Source organism: Protomyctophum bolini (assembly GCF_963924005.1).
Source record: "Protomyctophum bolini genome assembly, chromosome: 18".
In the NCBI taxonomy this organism is placed as follows: domain Eukaryota; kingdom Metazoa; phylum Chordata; class Actinopteri; order Myctophiformes; family Myctophidae; genus Protomyctophum; species Protomyctophum bolini.
In genome coordinates this window covers 15,276,223-15,297,806 of record NC_137879.1, presented here as the reverse complement: position 1 = coordinate 15,297,806, position 21,584 = coordinate 15,276,223, and the positions used below count along the sequence as shown (strand labels likewise).

The window sequence follows — 21,584 nt, the reverse complement described above, 5'->3', positions numbered from 1 at the left end:
GGAGTGCTTATCTTCTCTCAGTGTGTGAACTCGCTAACTCTTCTCTCATCCCCGGGGCCAGAGGGGACCCAGGATCAGGACAGCAGTGTGAAACAGCAACACACCACAATGCAGAGGAGATCCCACACTTCCTGTCTGTGTCAACACTGCCTGGCCAATCAAAACACAGCTGCACTTCCTGATTATACTGTCAAACACAGCATGCTGTGTCTAGTGTGCTCTAGATGTGATCGCTCAGCGTGTACGGTGTATGACCGAAGCATGATTGTAATAATCAATGTAATGAATGATAACATTTTATTCTATAATTATCATCAAAACCACATTTTGGTTCACTTATCTACTTTACGGCAGGGAGGAACACAGCTTCTGAACCAGGAATCTAACCCAGAACAATGTACCTCTGTGCGGTAATGTGGCTGATGCAGCTGGCTACATTACTGTATAGGCTCTGTGCACAACTCCCGGGTGTATAGATGTTGGCATAACCATCTCCTATTCCAGTTCAGTTTCACATTGCTTCATTTGATTGGGTCGGCAGCAGATTCGAACCGGAAACACGTGACATCTTCATGTCATATGCCATAGTTTATAAGAAAGTTATGACATCGAGCCTATGTCACAGCTTACTTATATATCACAGTGATTTGTATTTTACAATCATCACATTATGATCTCATACTGTGAAGAAGCCTCACATGGAATTATCATGACAACAGAGTCAGCTCCTTTTGGTTCCACCGGCCCGCGTGCGGGTACTTCCAAGGTGGCACCTCCCACCCTCGTTCTTGCAGTGCGTGGTTCAGACGGTACCACATTGCTCCGTGGACCACCATTCTGCGAGGAGAGTCCCACCTTCCAGAGGGACAACAGACAGAGCAGACATGTGGCCTTCAGTAAAGACGGCTCCTTATTTGGATGGTGCAATGGAGACAAGGTCAATGTGGTGAAGGTGTCAGACGGGTCGGCCGTTTCGACCTTTGACCTGCCTAAAACAGCCATTCTCGAGTTCTCCCCACTCAATAGCGTCCTGGTTACCTGGCAACCATACCAGGGGGAGCCTAATCTTCAGTTGTGGGACCTGCACACAGGTAGCAACCTGAAGGCTCTTTATCAGAAGAAGGTTGATTCATGGTGTCCCAGTTGGTCAGATGATGAGAAGATTGCTGTTCGGAGCGTTAACAATGAACTGCACTTCTTTGAGGACAATGACTTTAACACCATCGCCAACAAGCTCCACATGCAGAAGGTGTCAGACTTTGTTATGTCACCAGGAGGACAGCCTTGTAAGGTGGCCGTGTATGTTCCAGGTGTTAAGGGCTCCCCGTCCTTTGTGCGTCTCTATCAGTACCCCCATTTTGGAGTTAATGCCACCATCCTGGCCAACAAGAGCTTCTTTAAAGGGGACAGAGTGTCCATGCTGTGGAATAAAAAGGCGTCAGCGGTGTTGGTTTCAACGAGCACTGATGTTGATAAGACTGGAGCATCGTACTACGGAGAACAGGGTCTACACTACCTGGCTGTTAATGGAGAGACTGCTGTGGTCCAACTACCTAAGAATGGTCCTATATATGACGTGGCGTGGAGTCCTAACTCTACAGAGTTCTGTGTGGTTTATGGTTCCATGCCTGCAAAGGCCACAATCTTTAACCTCAAATGTGAACCTGTATTTGACTTCGGTACTGGACCCAGAAACGCGGTCTACTACAGTCCTCAGGGTCATCTCTTGGTGTTAGCTGGTTTTGGGAACCTGAGTGGACAGATGGAGGTTTGGGATGTTAAGACATACAAACAGGTGTCTAAGCCCCAGGCTCCAGACTGTACCTACTTCTCCTGGTGTCCAGACGGCGAGCACGTTGTCACCGCAACCTGTGCTCCGCGGTTGCGTGTTGATAACGGTTACAAGATCTGGCACTACTCCGGCTCTGTTCTCCACCGGCAGGACACCCCAGCAGATGCAGAGTTGTGGCAGGTTCTGTGGCAGTCCTTCCCAGAGGATGTGTTCCCTGAGCGGCCAGTCAAGTACCATGCGGCCCCCAGTGACCTGGGCAGCACCCAGGCCAAACCAGCACAGGCCTACAGACCACCAGCACTACGCAACAAACCAGTCAGTGTTCGCTCCAAACTGCATGAGGAGGAGCCCCCTCAGAACATGCGCGGTGGAGGGACGGGAGACAAACAACGCTCCAAAGCTGCTCTGAAAAACCAGAAGAAACGAGAGGCCAGGAACACTGCTAGACAGGAGACAAAACTAGAAGCCTCGGAGCCTCTCTCTAAACTCGCCCCCGCCGCCACAAACAACCAAGCAGCACCCACCACAGGTGACCCCGAGACATACAAGAAGATTAAGAACTTAAAGAAGAAGCTGAGAGCCATTGAAGAGTTAAAGGACTTGCAGGCGTCTGGAAAAACCCTGCAGAAAAACCAGGTCGAGAAAATGCAAAAGGAGGATCAGCTGCTGAAGGAGTTGGAGGAGCTAGATTTAGCAGACTAGACTCCTCTCTTCCCCTGCATCACTAGAATGCCGCTTCAGGTATAGTATAGGTGTATGCCTTCGTATACTGTTATTGATGGTCCTTCTATTGTTATTTCTTACCTTTGTATTGCTCTACCCGACAGTACTTTCCTTACTCTGTAACTTTACTCTAACTGCTGTGCTGCGAGATCAATAAAGGACGCTCACGTCGCCAGCTGGGCTGCACAGAAAGTAGAACTCCACAAATGAAGTGTTTGTGCTTTTCTGTATATTACATATTTTTGAGGGGCGCTAGCTCCTCCTAGCCTCCTATGCCCAGCTTTGTGTGTTTGTGTGTATCCCATAGCGATTATTTGATTGGCTGAGCACCCCATAGCGATGATTTGATTGGCTGAGCAATGTACGTATTGACGAGAAAAAGTGAGGACAGAAAAGTGAGGACGCCAATTGTTATTTGTGATTGGCCGGAATATGATGATGACGTATGATGATGTATGATGATAAGAGCGCCCCACACTTCACACGGATGTGATGTAAGAAAAAGTACCAGTAATTGAAATAAAAGCACACCCATGCAAATCTGACAAGAAGGGATGCCTCAGGGCTCTAGAATATTCTGTGCTCAGATTAGTCTTTTCGGTTACCTGTGCGCTCAAACTCAATAAATTAAGATGTGCCATGGCCACCATCAACTGACAGCCTAATTACCTATTAGTGTATTATTAGAGTAGCATTTGCTTGACCACAAATGCTAAGAATCCTGTTTAGACAGATGCTAAATTTGATGTTTACCTGATATCCTAGTTTCTTTTGAAGTACTACATTGTTTTCACTTATGTGACTATTAACACTGTCATCTGTTGACTAGTGTCTAGTGACCATGCCACTCTTGTCAGTGGCTAAATTGTAAATGGTGTTGTAGGCAGGCAGGCTACATGGTTATTTTACCCTGTAGTCCAGCAGCATTGAGTTGCGAACGGAGACGATTGCCCATCTCGATCAGCTGCTGCTTGTCCCTCGTCAGACGTGCGATACAGCGAGCTGCCTGCTTCAGCTTGGACTGCAGAAGAGGGGCGCCTAGTTTAGCGCCCTGGACGTCCCCCAAGGGGCCACCAGGTGTTAGGGCTGAGGCCAACAGCTGCTGTCTTAGGTGAAGGTTCTGCTCTTGGACTTGTCGTACCAAATCACTCTGGTGGAATGGAGAGAAAGACACAGATTGCTGTAGTGTAGACTAAAAAACACGTTCAACCCAACTTCAGAACTATTTGGGTGCTGAATACTTAAAAGACATAAATAAAGTCCAGTATGGAACTCTAACTATTAAACAATACTAGAGTCCTAGCTCTGTTCCATAGCCTTCCTGCTTCCAGGAAGGCTATGCGACTTACCGGTTTAAATCTCAAATCGAAATCAGACCAGCCTCTCCTCTTTAGTGGAAATCTCACAAACGTTTGACCTGTCACTAGAAAGCCTACTTTCCTTAGTGGAAGCACTCTGAGCCCCCCACCACACGTATAAACTGTACTTTTTGGCCAAAAGGGGATTTTGTTTCCACCGAAAAAAAAAAATGTTTAGTTACTCCGCTGCGCCCTCTACTGATATTGCCCAGAGAACTGCCTCATCGAGAATATTTTTCCTCCAGTGGAAAAAATCCCTTTCTGGCCAAAAAGTACCGTTTATACGTGTGGTGGGGGGCTCAGAGTGCTTCCACTAAGGAAAGTAGGCTTTCTATTGTATTGGTGAGTAGGTCAAACGTTCGTGAGATTTCCACTAAAGAGGAGAGGCTGGTCTGATTTCGATTTGAGATTTAAACCGGTAAGTCGCATAGCCTTCCTGGAAGCAGGAAGGCTATGGAACAGAGCTACTAGAGTCCTGGACTTTGTGAATGATACATCAGCCTACACTTATGTATACACACATGTATATGTTTGATATTTACTGCTAAATGTGATGTCTTACCTGCACAAGAGACTGTGATTCTATCTACTACTATTTATATCTGCTGCAAATGTTTCTATACTTTCTTTTGTATTCAGCCAGCCAGCCAGCAATGGGTAGAATGCTCTAGACTAAAATTTAGTCTCTTTGACACATCTAGGGGCCAGAAGATCTTTCTAGAAGCTTTGTCATTGGTCGATTTGCCTGTCTGCTTCCTGATTCATTGCAACCGGGTTTTTTCTCGACCAATGACAAAGCTTCTCGGAACACTTTGAATGCAGATTGTGGCCCCTAGATGGGTCACATAGACTAATTTTCTTTGGGAGCGTTTTACCCATTACTGACTGTCTGAATACCAAAAAAAAAGGTCGTTAAAATCTTGACATTATTGCTTATAGCAGCTTTAAGAAATTATTTGACATTGCCTATTTGATATAGTAGTGCCCAGTTATCTGGCTTATTTTCCCTTATTTCTCTATCTATTCTTTACCCTTATAACTCTTTCCTTGAAAACTACAAAATGTTGGGAGAAAATGTCGGGTGCAAAGTTGAAGTTGACTAGATACAAACAAGTTTCAAAATACCTGCTCACAAACAATGGGCTCCCGTCTGCTGGCTATGTCCAACTTCAGTGCTGACACCTGTGGTTAAACAGATAAATAGTGTGGATGATTACACTCTGTTATCGCCATTACAGTTAATACAAGATCCCTAGACTGGATAAGAGTCTTTGATTGTGCCAATCATCATTGATAAGATAGAATTGTTAATAATTGGCCCCTAATCCTAGCAAACATCGTACCGATAATATTAAAACTGACCGACGGTGGAGGTCACAAATGTAACATTACTTGCGAGGCGCACCGTTGCTCCAATCTGCAGTTCTGCACCAAACTTTGCACAAATACTATTCAGGTGTCTGCCATGAGAATTAGTCACACCAGGGGCCATTGTTCAAGAGTCTGCCATGTAAATAGTCACTCCCAAAAATAATTTGCATGCATGGGGCACAGTGTGTTAACACTTAATAACCCAATGATCATTGCTCTGAGAAGCGCAACATAGGACTGGATTTTCAGGCCAGGCCTGATTCAAAGAAACTGCAGCTGTAAGACAAATATGTGTCTGAACTTGAAGTTACCTGGTTTCCCAGGGCAACCGTCTCCAAGTTGTTGAGAATGTTTCCTTTGTGATACTCGTCCTTCTCTTTGCGTACTTCATCCAGCTCCATCTCCATTACGACAAGCCGCTGGCGTAGGCTCGCCTCACCGGAGGCCCACATTCTTTTCTGATTGGCCAGCTCCAGACGTAGCTCCTCTCCTTCCAACTGTTTAGCATGACACTGAGGAGATGGAGGTGGAATGCATTGGAGATATGAGAGAGGGAGTTATAAATACAGAGGTAAATGGAGTACAAATTGAGAATGCTAGAGTAACAATATAAATAGGTGAGGTGAGTTGGGATAATGATGGCTAAGGCTTTAACATTGCTCAACACAGGTTATGGCTTGCACTAGTTTAGTCAATCTAGTACACATTAGTACCTGTTGTGTGAGTTGAGAGAGAGCAGACTCCAAGTGGGCTACTCTAACCGCCTGCTTCTTCAGAGCAGCAGCGTTGGCCACTTTCTCCATACGCAATCCACCTGATCAGTTGCACACAAAAGGACAACTTAAGATCAAGCTATTGACATCACAATGTTTTGTTTTAGGTTCAACTTATTGCTTGCACCTAGGCAATGAGCTAGGTAATTACTAGAATTCTTAATTTGTCATTAGTGTCATAAATGCAATACAACAATTAGACGTACCAATTGTCTCATTGAGTGAGCGGATGTGGTTCTGCATATATGCATTGTCTGGAGACACAGGGGCCAGTGCCACTGCAGGCTCGGCTGTAACTGTGGGGTGCAGGGGTCCTGTGGCGCCCTCTAGCTTCTCCTCCAGGTGCCTGCATCGAGCCTTCAGCTCAGAGACCTCTTGCTCCAGAGCCTGGGTGTATTCTAATGTACCTGTAGAAATAGATAGCATTATACAATGCAGAGGTGTACTGAGCGAGACAATACTGACATTTGTAGAAGAATGACTCACTCACTTCATAGTTAAGAGTCAACCAACACATGGTAATTGAAATACTCTTGCCCATCGCTCCTACAACACATGCATGCACATGCACACACACATACAGTGTCCATACAGTCCTACACCTACTGTATGTATTACATCAGAGAGGTCAGAGGGTCAGTTGCACTGCAGTGGCCCTGGAGCCCATTATGGGGTGCAGTGCCTTGCGCAAGGGACATACGGTACATGTACATGTAGTACCTTGCAGTAACCAATTTTACAGCTGGAATACACAGTGACAGTGCTGGGAATCGAACCAGCAAACTATGGTCGACCTCTCTACAGCATTATGAGCAAACAACCTGAATACAGAAATGTGTGCAGCCGACGATTGGTATATTAAGCAATGGCAGGCAGCCATTGCTTATAAATTACAATGTACAAATACATTGTCATTTATAGGAATTTCTGTCAATAAATCTCATTCAATCAATACAAACTCACATACACGGTACTTGAAGGATAGAGGAATCACGTTTGTAAAACAAAATAAAAAGGAAAAAAGTAGGTATTCACACACCTGTTGGCACTCTGCTTCCAGAGTAGTTGTCAGCAGGCTGGACAGGGGTCTGGCTTGAAGGTCCAGTGGTGGTGAGAGCAGGAGCACCTGGGGGCAGGGGAGGATGCCGCGGAGGAGAGGCCTGGGGTTGGGTCTGGTTAAGACTCTCCATGTCTTTTCTCATGTGCGCCACCACAGCTCTCAGACCGGCATTCTGCTGCTGCAGCCGACTGATCTCCTCAGACGCCAGATCCCCTGGACTTAGTCTAGAACCCTGCAGGTGCATTGGGAACAGACAGAGGTAGGAATGTGTAGACAAATCCATGGAGCAGTGCCCTGTAGGCCAGGTGTAGCTAATCAGTCCTGTGGTGTAAAGCTGCGCTTAATGGAATAAGGGAAAATTAGAATAAGTGTGGCAAATCTGCAAAATAAATGCTTACCACTAGCTTTCTTCACAAATGTGTTCAGGTGTCTACCTATCAATTTGTTCCAATTGGTTTCCCGTGGGAAACTTTGTGACAGCTGCTGAAAGTTGGGGTACCATTAACAACATATAAGGCAGAATTCTCAAAATGTCATTATGCTTTAAGTATACTGTATGTGATGTGTCAAACTAGGGGGTTTCTATGATTCTGAAGCATTAGTTTTGCATGAAAAACACTCCTTGGGATAAATTTGGCCATAGCCACTTGCCCAAATGTTCATGCAAACTAATGCTTGCAATGGATTCAAGATCATGAAAACCCTAGTTTGACACATGATTACATGCCACTTAAAGCATAATGAAATTTTGAGAATTTTGCCTTACATAGGTTGTTAATGGTACCCTTAACCCTTTCCAAGGGAAACAAATTGGAACAACAGGTGATAGCAGACACATTTTATGAATGCCTTTTTTGCAGATTTGCCACACATTTTGCTAATTTTCCCTTATTAATGGTACACCTCAGTAATGGCTGCACCCAGGGCGGTGGATTCGTCTATGCATACCATAGAGCTGATGCAGTTTACTATCCTGACCAGTAGATGGAGACTGAAACAGCAGTATTGAGGATGGCATGGCATGAAATTGAGAGCACATGCCAATATCCTGGAGTTAAACTCATTATACTCAACTTGTCTGTTGGAGGCAGTTTCTTATTTAAATATATAGAAAAACTTGATTATACTCTAAACATATGCCCACATTTTAAAGTAAATTCCATATAGTAAAGAATTGTTCTGAATAAAATCATGCAGACTTGCAGAGACCAGTCTTTTCAGTTTGTTAGGTTGAGACCTGAACATTCTGATGTTGATTTCACAATGTCTAATAATATGCCTAATACCGTTTACAAGAGATGTGCATGCCTGCATGAACAAAAGCATTAAATCATGATGACTAAACTGACACAACTGTGGATGACAAAGACTAAACCAACTCATTAATTGATTCATTGACTATGAGAAAGCCCTGCGAAATATATACATGTTCTAATACTGGTTGGCTTAATACTGGTTAATCATGCAAGACTCCCTCAGAATCAACATGACATTCATTCAGTGACCTTGGCAGGTCACACGTGGTTGTAAAGGGCTGATGTATTGCTTGGCCTTGTGCCAGACGCTAGCCTGAGGTGTTCCGTTTCAGACATTATTGGACAGAGACACATGTGATGTCAGCTTGGTCAAACTCTTATTAAGCCTCCATGATGACAACTATGACACAATCAAATATATTTAAGGGATTCACAGACAGGGGACAGGCAAAGAGATGGGATGACATGAATAACACAAAATCTTAAAATTTCACCTTTTTTAAATTACCAGAGTCCTATGATTCTACCTTTATGAAAATATGAAATATGATTTCTCAATGCATTCTGTCTTGAGAGGTCTCTACATAAAACGTATGCTCAATCTTTCTTAGCCTTTGTAAAACAGGTGGTGTTAACCTGTTTAAAACCAAACTGATCTTACTACTCAAAAGCACCTCCCACTCCTGTACCAACGATGGATTTTGGACTGAAGGCGAGTCTGTAAAACACATTTCTAGACCTTTCAAGGTTCCAAGTAGAACAGACTCTGAACAGACACTTCTAAGAATGGAAGTGCTATAACTTATGAGTGTGCGTTCTCCGTTCACAACAGTTACTTCACAGCTGTGCATGTGTGGTGTCTGGTATACTGTAACCTACAGTGTGGTGTCTGGTATACTGTATCCTACAGTATGCATCCCAGACAAGAAGGCAGCCCAGAGATTTATAGTGTATATTGCACTGCAATATACACTATGAATAGAAAAGTCCACTGAGTGAGGAGGTCATCCAGTTGTACAAGATGATATGATTGATTTGACATGTTAGTGTGTTGAATGCTGTTTGGTTGTTTGTTTGTATTTTTACTTCTTAAAACATTTGAAACAGACATCAATATCTACAAGCTCACAGCGCATAATCGCAAAGTGTTGAAAATATGACCCGAACATTGGGATGCCAGGGTTGGTTAAGCAGTGTTTTAAACGTATTACTATCACTTATCACTTACTACTAGTATGGACAATTAATAGTTGTTTTATTTGCTTTACATTTGGATATTTGCCAATCAGCTCATTTATCTTCAGCAGGTCTTTCCCAGGGGGTGCCATATGAGTCATAGAGGGGAACATGATGGTCAGACACCAAGCCAAGCTGAAAGGCCATCATACCACTGTGGACGCTCAAGAAAAGGCCAACTCCTAAAACAGCACCAGGATGGGAACAAATACTCTCTGGAAGACATGCGAGGGTATCAACTGACATAGGAAATACAACACTTCATGTAATAAGAATTGTGTGTATTAAGAGATTGAATTAAACACTTGTACAGATCAAAAAGTAGCATTATTTGTGTCTAAGACAGAGGGGCCAAGAACATTAACTTGCAGCTGTTTAGGAAATTACATTTACAGATTCTCTTGTATGAAATTGAATAAAATATCACATGGCTTCTACTCTGAGCTAAAAACAGATCATAGGCAAGTTGTTGTACAGTACAGAGAGGTCAAATGGCAGTGTTCTCACACAAGCACCAAAACACGCTAAAGCCTAACTGCCAGTAACAGAAGCTTCATGAGAATTTCAGCATAGACGTCACAGGCTCGATAATTACATCAGATCCGGTGTTAGCGGATTAGAGATTGCAAAACAGGAAGCACAGAGGGAGTCGCCAGGACTTGATGGTGTAATATTATATCAGGGTTATGAACTTCAATTCACATACTGTAGCTACCTCCTGTAGTAGGCTATGGTTAGTTATGGTCCCTTTCTAGGGAAATATATACTGCTTCATACTGCTCAAGTGAAAAAAGGGGCATCTTGTGCAGCGTGTGGAACCGGCCGGTTGCCTTAATAGCCTTAAGAGATTTATAGATGTTGGGGCCTAAATAATATAATATTAGAAGCTTTTTTTTATCAAGAATTGATCAATGTCACCATGGTCCACATACTGTTCACTGTACAAAAAAAATGATTTTTCTTTTTTTTTTCAAAAGGGCACATTGCTGAAATGGGCAGAGGGTGCTCTAGCACCCCCTAGTGTCTATCTGTGCACGCCACTGCCAGTAAGGTCAGATACATAGATGAGGTGGTACTGTATGTAGTATGCACATACAGTACTTGTGTGAAAGTGATATACCTGATTTGTTCCCAGTGAAGGCCAGTGTCAATCACTAAAATGAGCAGATATATAAGCTCACAACCCGTTGCACTGTGACGCGTTGTGAGCTTGTACATTTTCTCTTTTTTCAGTCCACGTAACTAACTAAGTATAACTCGGGCAATAGGGGCACACTCTGTCAATGTCATGTCATGTCAATAGGTGGTCCCCGGTCTCTCTTAGCAGTCTATTTTAAGACCCTTTAAATGTTGAACATTAATGACTAATTACAGAGTATTCGGTATCGGTCAGGCATGCCAGAGTAGTCGGCTAGTCGCCCCTCGTCCTCTCTGGCCGTGGGCTGAACGTGGCATCCTGCTGGCTGTAGAATATCTGTGTAACGCTAGCCACCACCGGGGTTTGAAAGGTTAACACGTGTGTCTTCAGATCGTGTAAGAAAAACAAACTGAAGATCTCCACGCTCCCGCGTCTAACAACTCAGTGGTGATTTGTATGTGACTACTTCAGAGCACTGTTGCCAGATTTTACGAGAGACCTCAGCAACAAGCTATTAAAACAAGCCCAAAAGGCACAAGGCCACACAAGCACTTAAAAGTTAAAGTCCTACTATTTGTAACATACATAATTGCTGTATGCGAAATGTATTCTCCGCATTTGACCCATCTAGTGGTGAGCCGCATCTGTGCCGTTCTCCGGAATCATTTGTAGTTGATCTGACATTGGGTCCCATTTCTACCACAAGGCCACTGAGCTGGTCTTAAACCTATATCATTGGAAAATAGCCAATCTACAAGCTCACAACACGATGCAACATGTTGTGAGCTTGTAGATCTGCCATTTTTAAAAGAAAATCTTGACAAAAAAAGGAAACATTTTGAATATTTTAAACAGCGATCTGGTATGGGGGTCCCTGGCACTTGACATCAAAATGTTTAAACAACATTAGTAAACAAGCCCAAAGAAGCAACTAGTAACTACACTTCGAGAAACAAACCGCGACTATACAGAATAACAACCCCAAAGTTTCTAATAATAAGCATTAAGCAGACATGGCAACACTGCTTCAGATGGAGCAATGGAAAGAGAGAGTGGGTTGTCAGTTGTCACTCTCTGACCCCACTGCTTGACCCTGTGTGTTCTCACCTGTAGCGCCTGGTCTCTCTCTGTGGTGACGCAGCGCAGTAAGACCGCCAGGTCCCGCATCTCCCTGTCTCGCTCCTTCAGCTCTGCCTGAGCCTGACGGACAGAGAGAGAGAGAGACATGCACACAGTATGTGAAGTATGACTTGGACTTGGTTTATATTGAAACTTCATGTGGTCAACTACTGAATGTACAGTTGGAGTGCCATTTTGTTCTTCTAAAAACCTGTATTTTTCAGCACTTTTTATTTATTTATCCCACAATTTTGTAACCCATTTTTCACCCCTGTGTCAATCATCTAATGTGATCCTGGGCTCTACACACCATCCACCAACCTAGTCCCCATATATGGGGGACAAGGGGAGAGCAACGGACTTGAACTCATGCTTCCTTCATGCCTGAGTGTCCAAGTTGCTCCTTTGCACCTGACAGGGGGGAGTTTCCCTGGTTGGACGTAGCGCGTGGAAGGAAGTGGGAACACGTTATTCCAAACAGTTCCTTTCCCCTCCATCAGGCGCCCCGGCTGGCCAGGGGGAGGCAGTTTAGTGACCAGGATTACTGCATGTTTTTTGTGAGGGTACCTACCCTAGGGGACACGGGGAGAACATGCACTACCAACTGTGCCACCGTGCCCCCTTTTTCAGCTCATTAAAAACACCTTTACAATTCCCGGTGGTTGAGAATGCATTCACATCGGGCATGACACAATTATTTCTTTGAGTGATTTGATATTAGGTCAATGTGAAAGGAAGTACATGGTCCTGATACGTCAGGAGTGCAATCTGTTCCTATTCATAGTTTGATAGAGTGCAGTCTAGCCAACACCAACTCAGGAATCCTGAATCACCCTCCACACCCTCCTGTCTAGCATCAGGGTGTTGAGCTCTGCAGTGTTGTTGCGCCGCGCGTGCGTGCGTGTGTGTTGAATTCGGGTGTATTTTGATTGCAAGCACTGCACGCGTTGCAAACCTGCCTATGTAGGTCAATCTATATTGACCTACATAGGCAGGTTTGCAATGCGTGTACAACTGTACAGCACAGTATTTCCCTGCTCTTTAAATAGCAGGCAAATACTGTGCTGGACAGTACACCAGGTCAGAGATGATCTATGGCAGGGGTAGGCAACCTTGGCACAGGGAAGGGTAATAATCACTGGCACACTGGCATAAGGAAGAGAGAGAAGATGTTCTGTTTAAATTTAATTTAAATGATAAATGTAATCAATAAAAATTAAGTCCAAAATCCTGCACATAATTCTACATTCATTCAAACTCTGAACTCTGACTGGGGAGAGAGTCTGGGAGATACCTGTGGGTTATTGCCTAATGATCATTAATTACAATGTCCTGGTGTGAAAGAAAATATTTCAAAAGAAGGACAATCTGCTGGAAATATTTTTATATTTGATGTGGTGTCATAATTAAACATAATGGTGACATGGCACACTGACTATCTAGAAAATAAAACGTCACACCCGTGTGAAGTGAGGGGCGCTCTCGGAGCTACTAAGTGATGTCTAATACAACTGCTGTTCTAAATCCTTTAAACCCATTATTGACCTTATACGGACCTTGAAACATACTTCAAAAAGGTTGCTAACCACTGGGCTACAGTACAATCACTTTCTGACTTTGCTCACTCTTAATAAGATAGAAATGCATCAACAATAATTGACCTGACCAACACAGCTCACTGCGCTTTGTGCCTTTTTCGCTGGGTGTAAGACATGGCCTAGACTAGAGAGAAGAGTTCACAACGTTACACTGTTTCTGCAGAGAAGCTACACCTGTGAGAGGCTCACCTGGTCCCTGGCCTGGGCGAGGCCCTGTATCAACTGTTCACTGGCCAGGTAATGTTCAGCCTTGGCATCCTCGCAGCGTCTCTGCCACTCCAGTTCCACCTGGACACGCCTCTGGTCCAGAGCCTTCTCTCTCTCCACACCTGCACTCAGCTGCTGCTTGTATCTGGACATCCCAAACACAATGACAATCATGTCATATACTGTGCACAGTGTTCAAATAGCACCATTTGCTTCGGTCCACCATTCACAGGTAAGGATCTTGTGATGGTACAAAGAGAAATAATGTATTTTTAGCTTTGCCACAATTTCCTTCTCATCCTCCCCTTCACTCCTCTAGTCTCCCCTCCCCTCACCTCTCCACATCATCTCTGCTCCTCTCCAGTTCTGTCCTGAGTTTGGTGTCTCTCTCCTGCAGGGCCAGCAGCTCCGTATCCTTGACAACAGTCTCCTTGGACACTTGATGGATATATTTGTCCCAACTGCTGCGTGTTGTCTCCACCTCTTTGTGAAGCCTTGCGCGCACGCACACAGGCGCACACACGCACACGCGCGCACACACACACACACACACACACACACACACACACACACACACACACACACACACACACACACACACACACACACACACACACACACACACACACACACACACACACACACACACACACACACACACACACACACACACACACACACACACACACACACACACACCTATGTCCACATAAGAGATACAATGATACAATACAAGGACACAAATATTTACAAGGTGCTGTACAGTGTGCAATCAGCAAATCCCAAGTAACAGTGTCTTCGCCATATTTGGCGGCTACCGATAGTAGAAGAGATTGCACAGAATTCCGCAAGCCGTTTAGCTGCTTTTTTGGCATCCCAAGTTGTTGGAAGCCTCTTCCAACCAAACTGTGTACGTGTCCTAGGCTGCTGAAGATATTAACACAAGTACCTACTGTCTAGCCTAGCTCTATGATGGTCTGGAGGAGCGGCTGGTACTTAATGACTTTGGTCATTAATCATAAGCTAGAATCAAAGGTGCAGGCCACTTCAATAATGAAGTGGCCTGCACACACAACACACACACACACACACACACACACACACACAGTTGTAATTTATTTTACTGTGCCCATTAGTTAACCAAGTCTCAGATAGCTTTTATAGTTTTACTGTAAATGCATTCAGAACAAATATGCACAAGTGCACAAAGACCCGCACACCGTCGGCACTTGCAATACGAACACTTTATTTAGTATTGCAAGTGCAGACGGTGTGCAGGTCTTTGTGCACATTTCTTCTGAATACATTGAGTCCTGCCTACGCACCCGTCTCAGAGCCTGTCAGGTGAATACATTGAGTCCTGCCTACGCACACGTCTCAGAGCCTGTCAGGTGTGCATGGGACTTTGTTGCCTACTGTAAATGCATCAAAGAACAATTACAACAGACAATGTCATCTAGTCATTGGCTACTGTATGTGTGCACACATACAGTATGAGTGAACACAACTGTATTGGGTTGATGGCATGGTGTGCATGTGCGTGTGTGCATGCGTTTGAAGTCTCTGATCTTTGTTCTTCATTTCTGGGTCGGGCCATTCCATGCCCGCTGGGCCTGTCACCTCTCACAGCCAATGACGCTGCATTGGTAGGGGCGGAGCTACTGTAGCAGCCACTAGAAGCAGAGAAACGATGGATGCTGCTACCTCATCTCAAACCAGTGGGCCCTCTGTTCATCTGCCTGTGCCCTCCTCTTTGTACCAAACACTGGGTAACATAAGATGCATCTTCAACCTACAGGACAGTTGTCACGGGAGCCGTGCACAGCCTGGGAATCCGCTGGACAAAAGCAAAGCTTTTAAGCGTCGAGACTTCTTTATGGTCTTATCTCCTTGCATGCACTTCGCTGAACCTCACCCTACTGTATCAAAGACGCTTTTCAATCTTACTGTTACTACCACGCCTGCTCGCAGAGGACTGCAGAACAAGGCAAGCAGCCAATAACAAGTAAAAGTAACCACACACACACACACACACACACACACACACACACACACACAAACTCTTACACAAGCAGACTCCCAAAGAACAAGATTACATAATTCCAGCTGTCAGTCTTCCCACACATGCACCAATGCATCACACACACACACACACACACACACACACAAACCAACCCCACCTCTCTATCCTCTCATCCCTCTGTGCCAGGGCCTGGCGGTGCTCCTCCTGTGCCCTGCGTGTCTGCGTAGCCGCGGTCTCCAGATCGTCCTGCAGTTTAGCGATGTGCTCCTCCGCCTTCTGCAGATGCACTGTGTGCGCCCGGCGCAGGCCGTCCAGCTGCCCATCACGTTGCCTCAGAGCGCGGTCCAGTTCCTCATGTCTAACACGGACGGACAGACAGACAGACAGACAAGAACGTGCAGAATGACATGTTTATTATTATTATGAAGCCTGATTTATGCGTTCTTTATATGATTTATACTTTGTGCCGCACACCGAGCTACTACAAGCTTGTAGATCGGCTATTTCCGATTTTCTCACTTTTTAATGTGATTGTCCTCCTCTTTCTTCAGCTTGCCCTGCATCTTCGCCTGATTGTCCTCAAGCTCCTTTATCCTGAGAGAATGTGCATGCAACACATCGATGCTTGTACAACGATTATGTGCATGAGAATACATACAATACACGCATGACACACACATGTATATGCACACATACGGTACAGAGACAGATAGAGATAGCCCTGTACCTATTGTCCTTAACAGCTGTCACGTCTCTGATCTCCCAGGCTTGTTGCTGGAGCTGGGCTTTTGTCTGTTGGCAGAGCTCCTCTGAGGCCTGCAGGGCCTCTACAGCCTGGAGCTGTGCCTGGGAGTGAACCTCTGTCTCCTTAGACAGCAACTTCACCTGGACAGTGCGCGCGCGCACACACACACACACACACACACACACACACACACACACACACACACACACACACACACACACACACACACACACACACACACACACACACACACACACACAATAGATGGATAGTTTCAGTGCAGAGTAGACATATAAAGCAGGCTGTATAGTAGTACTCTTAGTAGTACTGCATAATAAGGTGGAAAATGTGTTATAACTTATGTGTGAACATGCCCACATGTCTTGTTGTCACTCGTCTCCACACCCACTCAACTTGCCTGGCAGAGCTAACCACAACCCACACATAGCACTACACCCATTTGAGGTCATTTTAGAGCCCAGAATTGGCATGATTGATCCTGTGAGGATGTATTTGCACGCTTTAACTAGTTCATAAACGTTTCCCAAAGTTTCACACCGATCTTTCCAGCGGGGAGATTAGCTGCTCACAGACACACAGAATCACAGGGACGAAATAAAATTATATACTTACATAGAGTTCATAGGAACACATCAATATTAATTTACATACAGTACACATGTAAATAGGCACAGACACACAAGCTCACCTTAAGCTCGTGAGATAGCACCACAGCACGCATCTCATCCATCCTCAGGTTGAACTCATGTTCCTGCAGTCGGAGCTCATTGTCAAAGTCTGCTCTCATTTCCTGGTTACAGAAGAAAAAGTCAGATCAACCCCACAACAGCAACAAACTGTGTGAAGTGAGGGGCGATCTTATCATGGTACATCATCTCATTCCGGCCAATCAGAATTTGTGTCCTCACCTTCGTCTTCAATGTTTGTGTTACGCAATGTTTGTGTTTACACGAACACTCAAGATTGTCCATTCATTGTCAATGGCATTTAATGTTTGTGTAGGACAAAGTTTGTGTTAGCACATGCACTAAAACCTGGACATAGGAGGCCCTCAAAAATATATTTTTTATTAGATAATCTTCTGACATCTAACATCAACTTGACTCTGACTGCCATGGCAGTGGAAATCAGGGCTAAGTGACTGGCACAGGATTTGACCTTGCATGGATCACATGATTAAACAGGAGATTCTAGACTCTGAGCCAACACTAGCAGACAATTCTTCATTCCACCCTGTTCATCACCACTGGATTCAGCACCTACTCCAGTTACTGATAGATGAAAGGATTTGTGGTTGTGGGATCCTTCCTCACATACACACATTTATTTATATACAGTTGCAGTATGTCCGTAGAGTTGGCCTACAGTAGTGATCATTCAGCCTCTCCAGATCCAGTGGCCTTCTGTCTGGGTTCATTCTAAAAGGTCTCTGTCAGTGACTGGCTGGTCGTTGACGTTATTTTAGTCCCTTCTGACTGGAGGGCATCCACGGTAAAAAAGAAAAAGAGGGGTTGTTGCGAAAGTAAATACACAGTCAAATCCTTAGTGTTGCTTTACCGTTAACGCTATAAAAATTAGGGGTAGGTTCAATTCATCAATCGTATTGTATTCCTTGCCGATAATCGTATCGTATCATACCGTACCATATTGAGGAGCACAGACGTTGTTCCGACGTGCAACTTAACAGTCAGACACATTCATGAGCCTGACACATGCATGCCCGGTTAAACCTCATGACATGTGTTGCCGGTTGAAACTCACCCGTGGCTTCCCTGTGAGATTAGGGTTAGGGTTTGGGGTAGGGTTAGGTTAGGGTTTGGGGCAAGGTGTCGGACTAATGCCTGTCAGACTATGTCGGAACAAACACATGTACCCCCATATCGATACGTCAGGAAATGCTGTGTGACAGTTACGATTAATTATTTTGCATTTATCCATTAAAGAAATATATTTTTTTATTTGAATTGTCTTCTTAAGCTTTTTGTTTAAATGTTATCAACTACGTTTTTTAAATAGATTTGGACACTTGGTCATTATTCAAAACGTGTAACGGGCCGGGCACCTAGGCTGGTAATCCTGGTGTCCTGACAGTGTGTCACGGGTTCGAGTCCCTATCCCGATCTCTCTCCCCATTTCCTGTCTATGTACTTACTGTATATCATTAAAGGCAACCCCCCCCCATCATGAGGTTGTTGTTGGCAATACCCATTTTTGACACTTATGTCACTATTACACTATTATCAGATGAGATGAGGAAGAGAATAGAAAAATGTGTCTGTGTTTAATAGAGCAGGATGAATTTAAAAACTATTAATTTGATGGGCAATATCAGAATAGAACTGGTTTGGACCATGGATGGTTTTCTTCAGGGTGTGGTTAGACAGAGAGAATGCACTCGACATGATAAGCCTCTAGGCTAGCCCTGGGCTACACACGCAGAGGAACACGCTATCCCTCACAGTTCATCTCCGTTCTGAACAGGCTCCCGGACCAACCATGTACTATTAGAGTCAGTGACAGAGAACACCCTCCCTTGACGGCTTCCAATCCAAGAACTGTGTTCGTTGGAGCAGACGCTAAGCCAGAGGCACCATAGAGCACTGGTTCCCAAACAGTGGGTCTGGACCCATTCGTGGGTCGCGGAATTTTTTTGTTTTGTTTCCTATACATTTTGTTTTGAATTATAACTATTCCAAAACATTTTCAAAAAACGTTTTCCATGAATTAAAACCAAATTCCGGAAGTGCCGAAAATATCTATGTGTGCGTGTGTGTGCGCACTTGTGTGCGTGCGTGTTCATCAAGTACCTGTCTCTGCAGGGCCAGCTCCCCTTCCAGCTCCAGTATCCGACGTTGAAGGTCCCGCTTCATCTGCTCGTACTCCTCCCTTTGTTTCTGAATGTCGCCAGTTGTAGAGCTAATACACCACATACACACACACACACACACACACACACACACGGAAACTGTATAATTAGATTGCATTACATTTGACAGGGTCTGACAGAACGTGCCAAGTAGGCAAACATGAAATCGTGAAAATCAAGTATTTGTTTTTGTAATGAACTCAACCATGGACAATTGAGTATGAGCCAGGGATTAGTCTGTTGTTGGGTTACAGCATGTGCTGTGGCTGAACCGTCCAATGCTTGAGTGGCAGTCTCTGTTGCCGTTTCTGAAGATGTACTACATGTGTGCCTGCCTCTGTGGGTGCTGATGCCGCCTTTTGTCGCCTGCACTCTTTCCTCTTCTCCCAGAGGTCCTCTCTCCTTTTCTCTCTCCTCTGGATGCCTGCCTTGAGATCTCGCTTGCAGATATCCTTGTAGCAAAGAAGAGTACTTCCTTTAGGTCTGGAGCCAGTGGCAAGCTCCCCATACAGCATGTCTTTTGGGATTCTGCCATCTTGAGGCTGACATGGCCAAGCTAGCGCCTTTGAGTAAGCAGAGCAAACAGGCTTGGTGTTCCCGCATGTGCCAGGACGTTCTTGGAGATACGGTCCTGCCAGGTGATGCCCAGACAGCGTAGATGGATGTTCTTGGTGGGAGTAAAGGGTCCATGCTTCGCTGCCATAAAGCAGTGTACTGAGTGCACAGTCTTACACCTTCATCTTAGTGTTGATAGTCAGCATGGAGTTGTCTAAGACAACTCAAACCCTCAAATCCGTTTTTTTGAGGGGCGCTATAGCCTCTCCTATACCCAGCTTTGTGCATCTGTGTGTACCAAATTTGAAATGACTCGATTGGCTGAGCGTGAGTGTGATTTTTTGAATATATATTAACACAATTTAACAGTGAAGTGAATATTAGATATACTATTCAAGAATGCCAATGTGAAAGCAGGTTATCATCATCACAAATGTGTATAGGCAGGGTTCAATTTGCTGGGTTGAGATCCTACTGTGTTCTTATGATGGTGTTCACCTGTGGTCTTATGATTGTTCTGACAATCTGAGTAATATAAAAGGGAAAAAAGAGCAATGGTGGAAAAGGCTGAATTTGGGATGTACATATACGCAGGTACGGACAGTAGTTCAGGCCTGTAGTTACTAGTGTACACACCACACAGGCCACCCTGCCCGCCCACACACACACACACACACACACACACACACACACACACACACACACACACACACACACACACAGCCTCCATATGTCAAGTATTCCCAAAGCTCATTATTCCAGGGTTAGATACTCACAGTCACATAACAGCACATTAAACATAACCAAAATAACAGCAATCTATACAGTTCTGTTTTTTCTCTTCTCTACATACCATTAAATCTTCTCACCAAAATGTTCCCCTCAACAGTCACAAAATGACTCTACAATAAGTCTATGGAAATAGTATTTACCATTTATGCTAAACTAAAGAACACCATGATTGTATATAAAATGATTATTTTGTCAGCAAATGATTTAGATTCCAGCTACCAAGGATATTCAGTATTCATTCATTGCTGTCGGGCATAAAGAATTTTCATATTTAGACTTTTTATGTTGTTTCGTAACAATAAACATAATGCCGTACTTCAACATACTGTACTACAGTCAGTGACATACAAAAGTAGCAAAACTAGCTCAAAACGCATTGCATTGTGACACGTTTTGAGATTGTTAACCTTGCTATTTTGGAATTTGAATCCTGAAAAGCAACAGTTTTGGACATATTGTATGAGGTTTGTACGGACAGCAAAGATATATGCCAATGCCAAATACCAATATTCAATGCAACAACAATATGAAGTCACTCCAGGTCAACACAGGCTAAACCTAACAACTTCAATCTTATTTCAGTAACATTAGACATTTACAAACCTTTTAATGACCCACCTGTGGTATTTCATTCTCATCTGTGTGGACAATAGGCTACATAATCATAATGATATGTGGCAAGCAAGGAATTTCACAGGCCTTTTTTCTGTATTTGGGGACTTTCAGCTCCATTGTTGATATTGATAATGTAACTATTGCTGCTCTGATGGTTACCTGCTCACACACCTCCTCACAGACCACCTTACTTCTTTTATTATTGACATGTTGACCAATCGCTATTGTGAAACTGACAAGTATTCTTCCTCTGACAGGCCAGCAACAAAATGAAAGAATATAAAATGGACTCCTTCATATTCATAATCATGTTCACTGATGGACAAAAAAACTTTG

At 44.2% G+C, this 21,584-nt stretch overlaps 2 protein-coding genes across 2 annotated transcripts in view; one reads left to right on the top strand and one right to left on the bottom strand.

Annotated features, from left to right (window-relative positions):
- Positions 1-21,584, bottom strand: part of LOC308333315 (coiled-coil domain-containing protein 57-like) — a 33,262-nt gene that overhangs the window by 7,010 nt on the left and 4,668 nt on the right. Inside the window, exons 5-18 of the mRNA XM_080789633.1 lie at positions 19,228-19,336; positions 17,109-17,210; positions 16,382-16,539; positions 16,174-16,248; positions 15,812-16,012; positions 13,967-14,125; positions 13,614-13,776; positions 11,815-11,907; positions 7,057-7,309; positions 6,224-6,424; positions 5,958-6,058; positions 5,556-5,756; positions 4,999-5,055; positions 3,425-3,665 (exon numbers count right to left, since the gene is read on the bottom strand). Coding sequence (XP_080645759.1) covers positions 3,425-3,665; positions 4,999-5,055; positions 5,556-5,756; positions 5,958-6,058; positions 6,224-6,424; positions 7,057-7,309; positions 11,815-11,907; positions 13,614-13,776; positions 13,967-14,125; positions 15,812-16,012; positions 16,174-16,248; positions 16,382-16,539; positions 17,109-17,210; positions 19,228-19,336 — 2,114 coding nt within the window. The remainder of the gene's footprint in view (positions 1-3,424; positions 3,666-4,998; positions 5,056-5,555; positions 5,757-5,957; positions 6,059-6,223; positions 6,425-7,056; positions 7,310-11,814; positions 11,908-13,613; positions 13,777-13,966; positions 14,126-15,811; positions 16,013-16,173; positions 16,249-16,381; positions 16,540-17,108; positions 17,211-19,227; positions 19,337-21,584) is intronic.
- LOC308333063 (eukaryotic translation initiation factor 2A-like) lies at positions 710-2,494 on the top strand (the record flags this gene model as incomplete). The annotated part of the gene is made up of 1 exon (XM_080789260.1): positions 710-2,494. One exon carries the CDS (start codon positions 710-712, stop codon positions 2,492-2,494), a length of 1,785 nt encoding a protein of 594 aa, XP_080645386.1.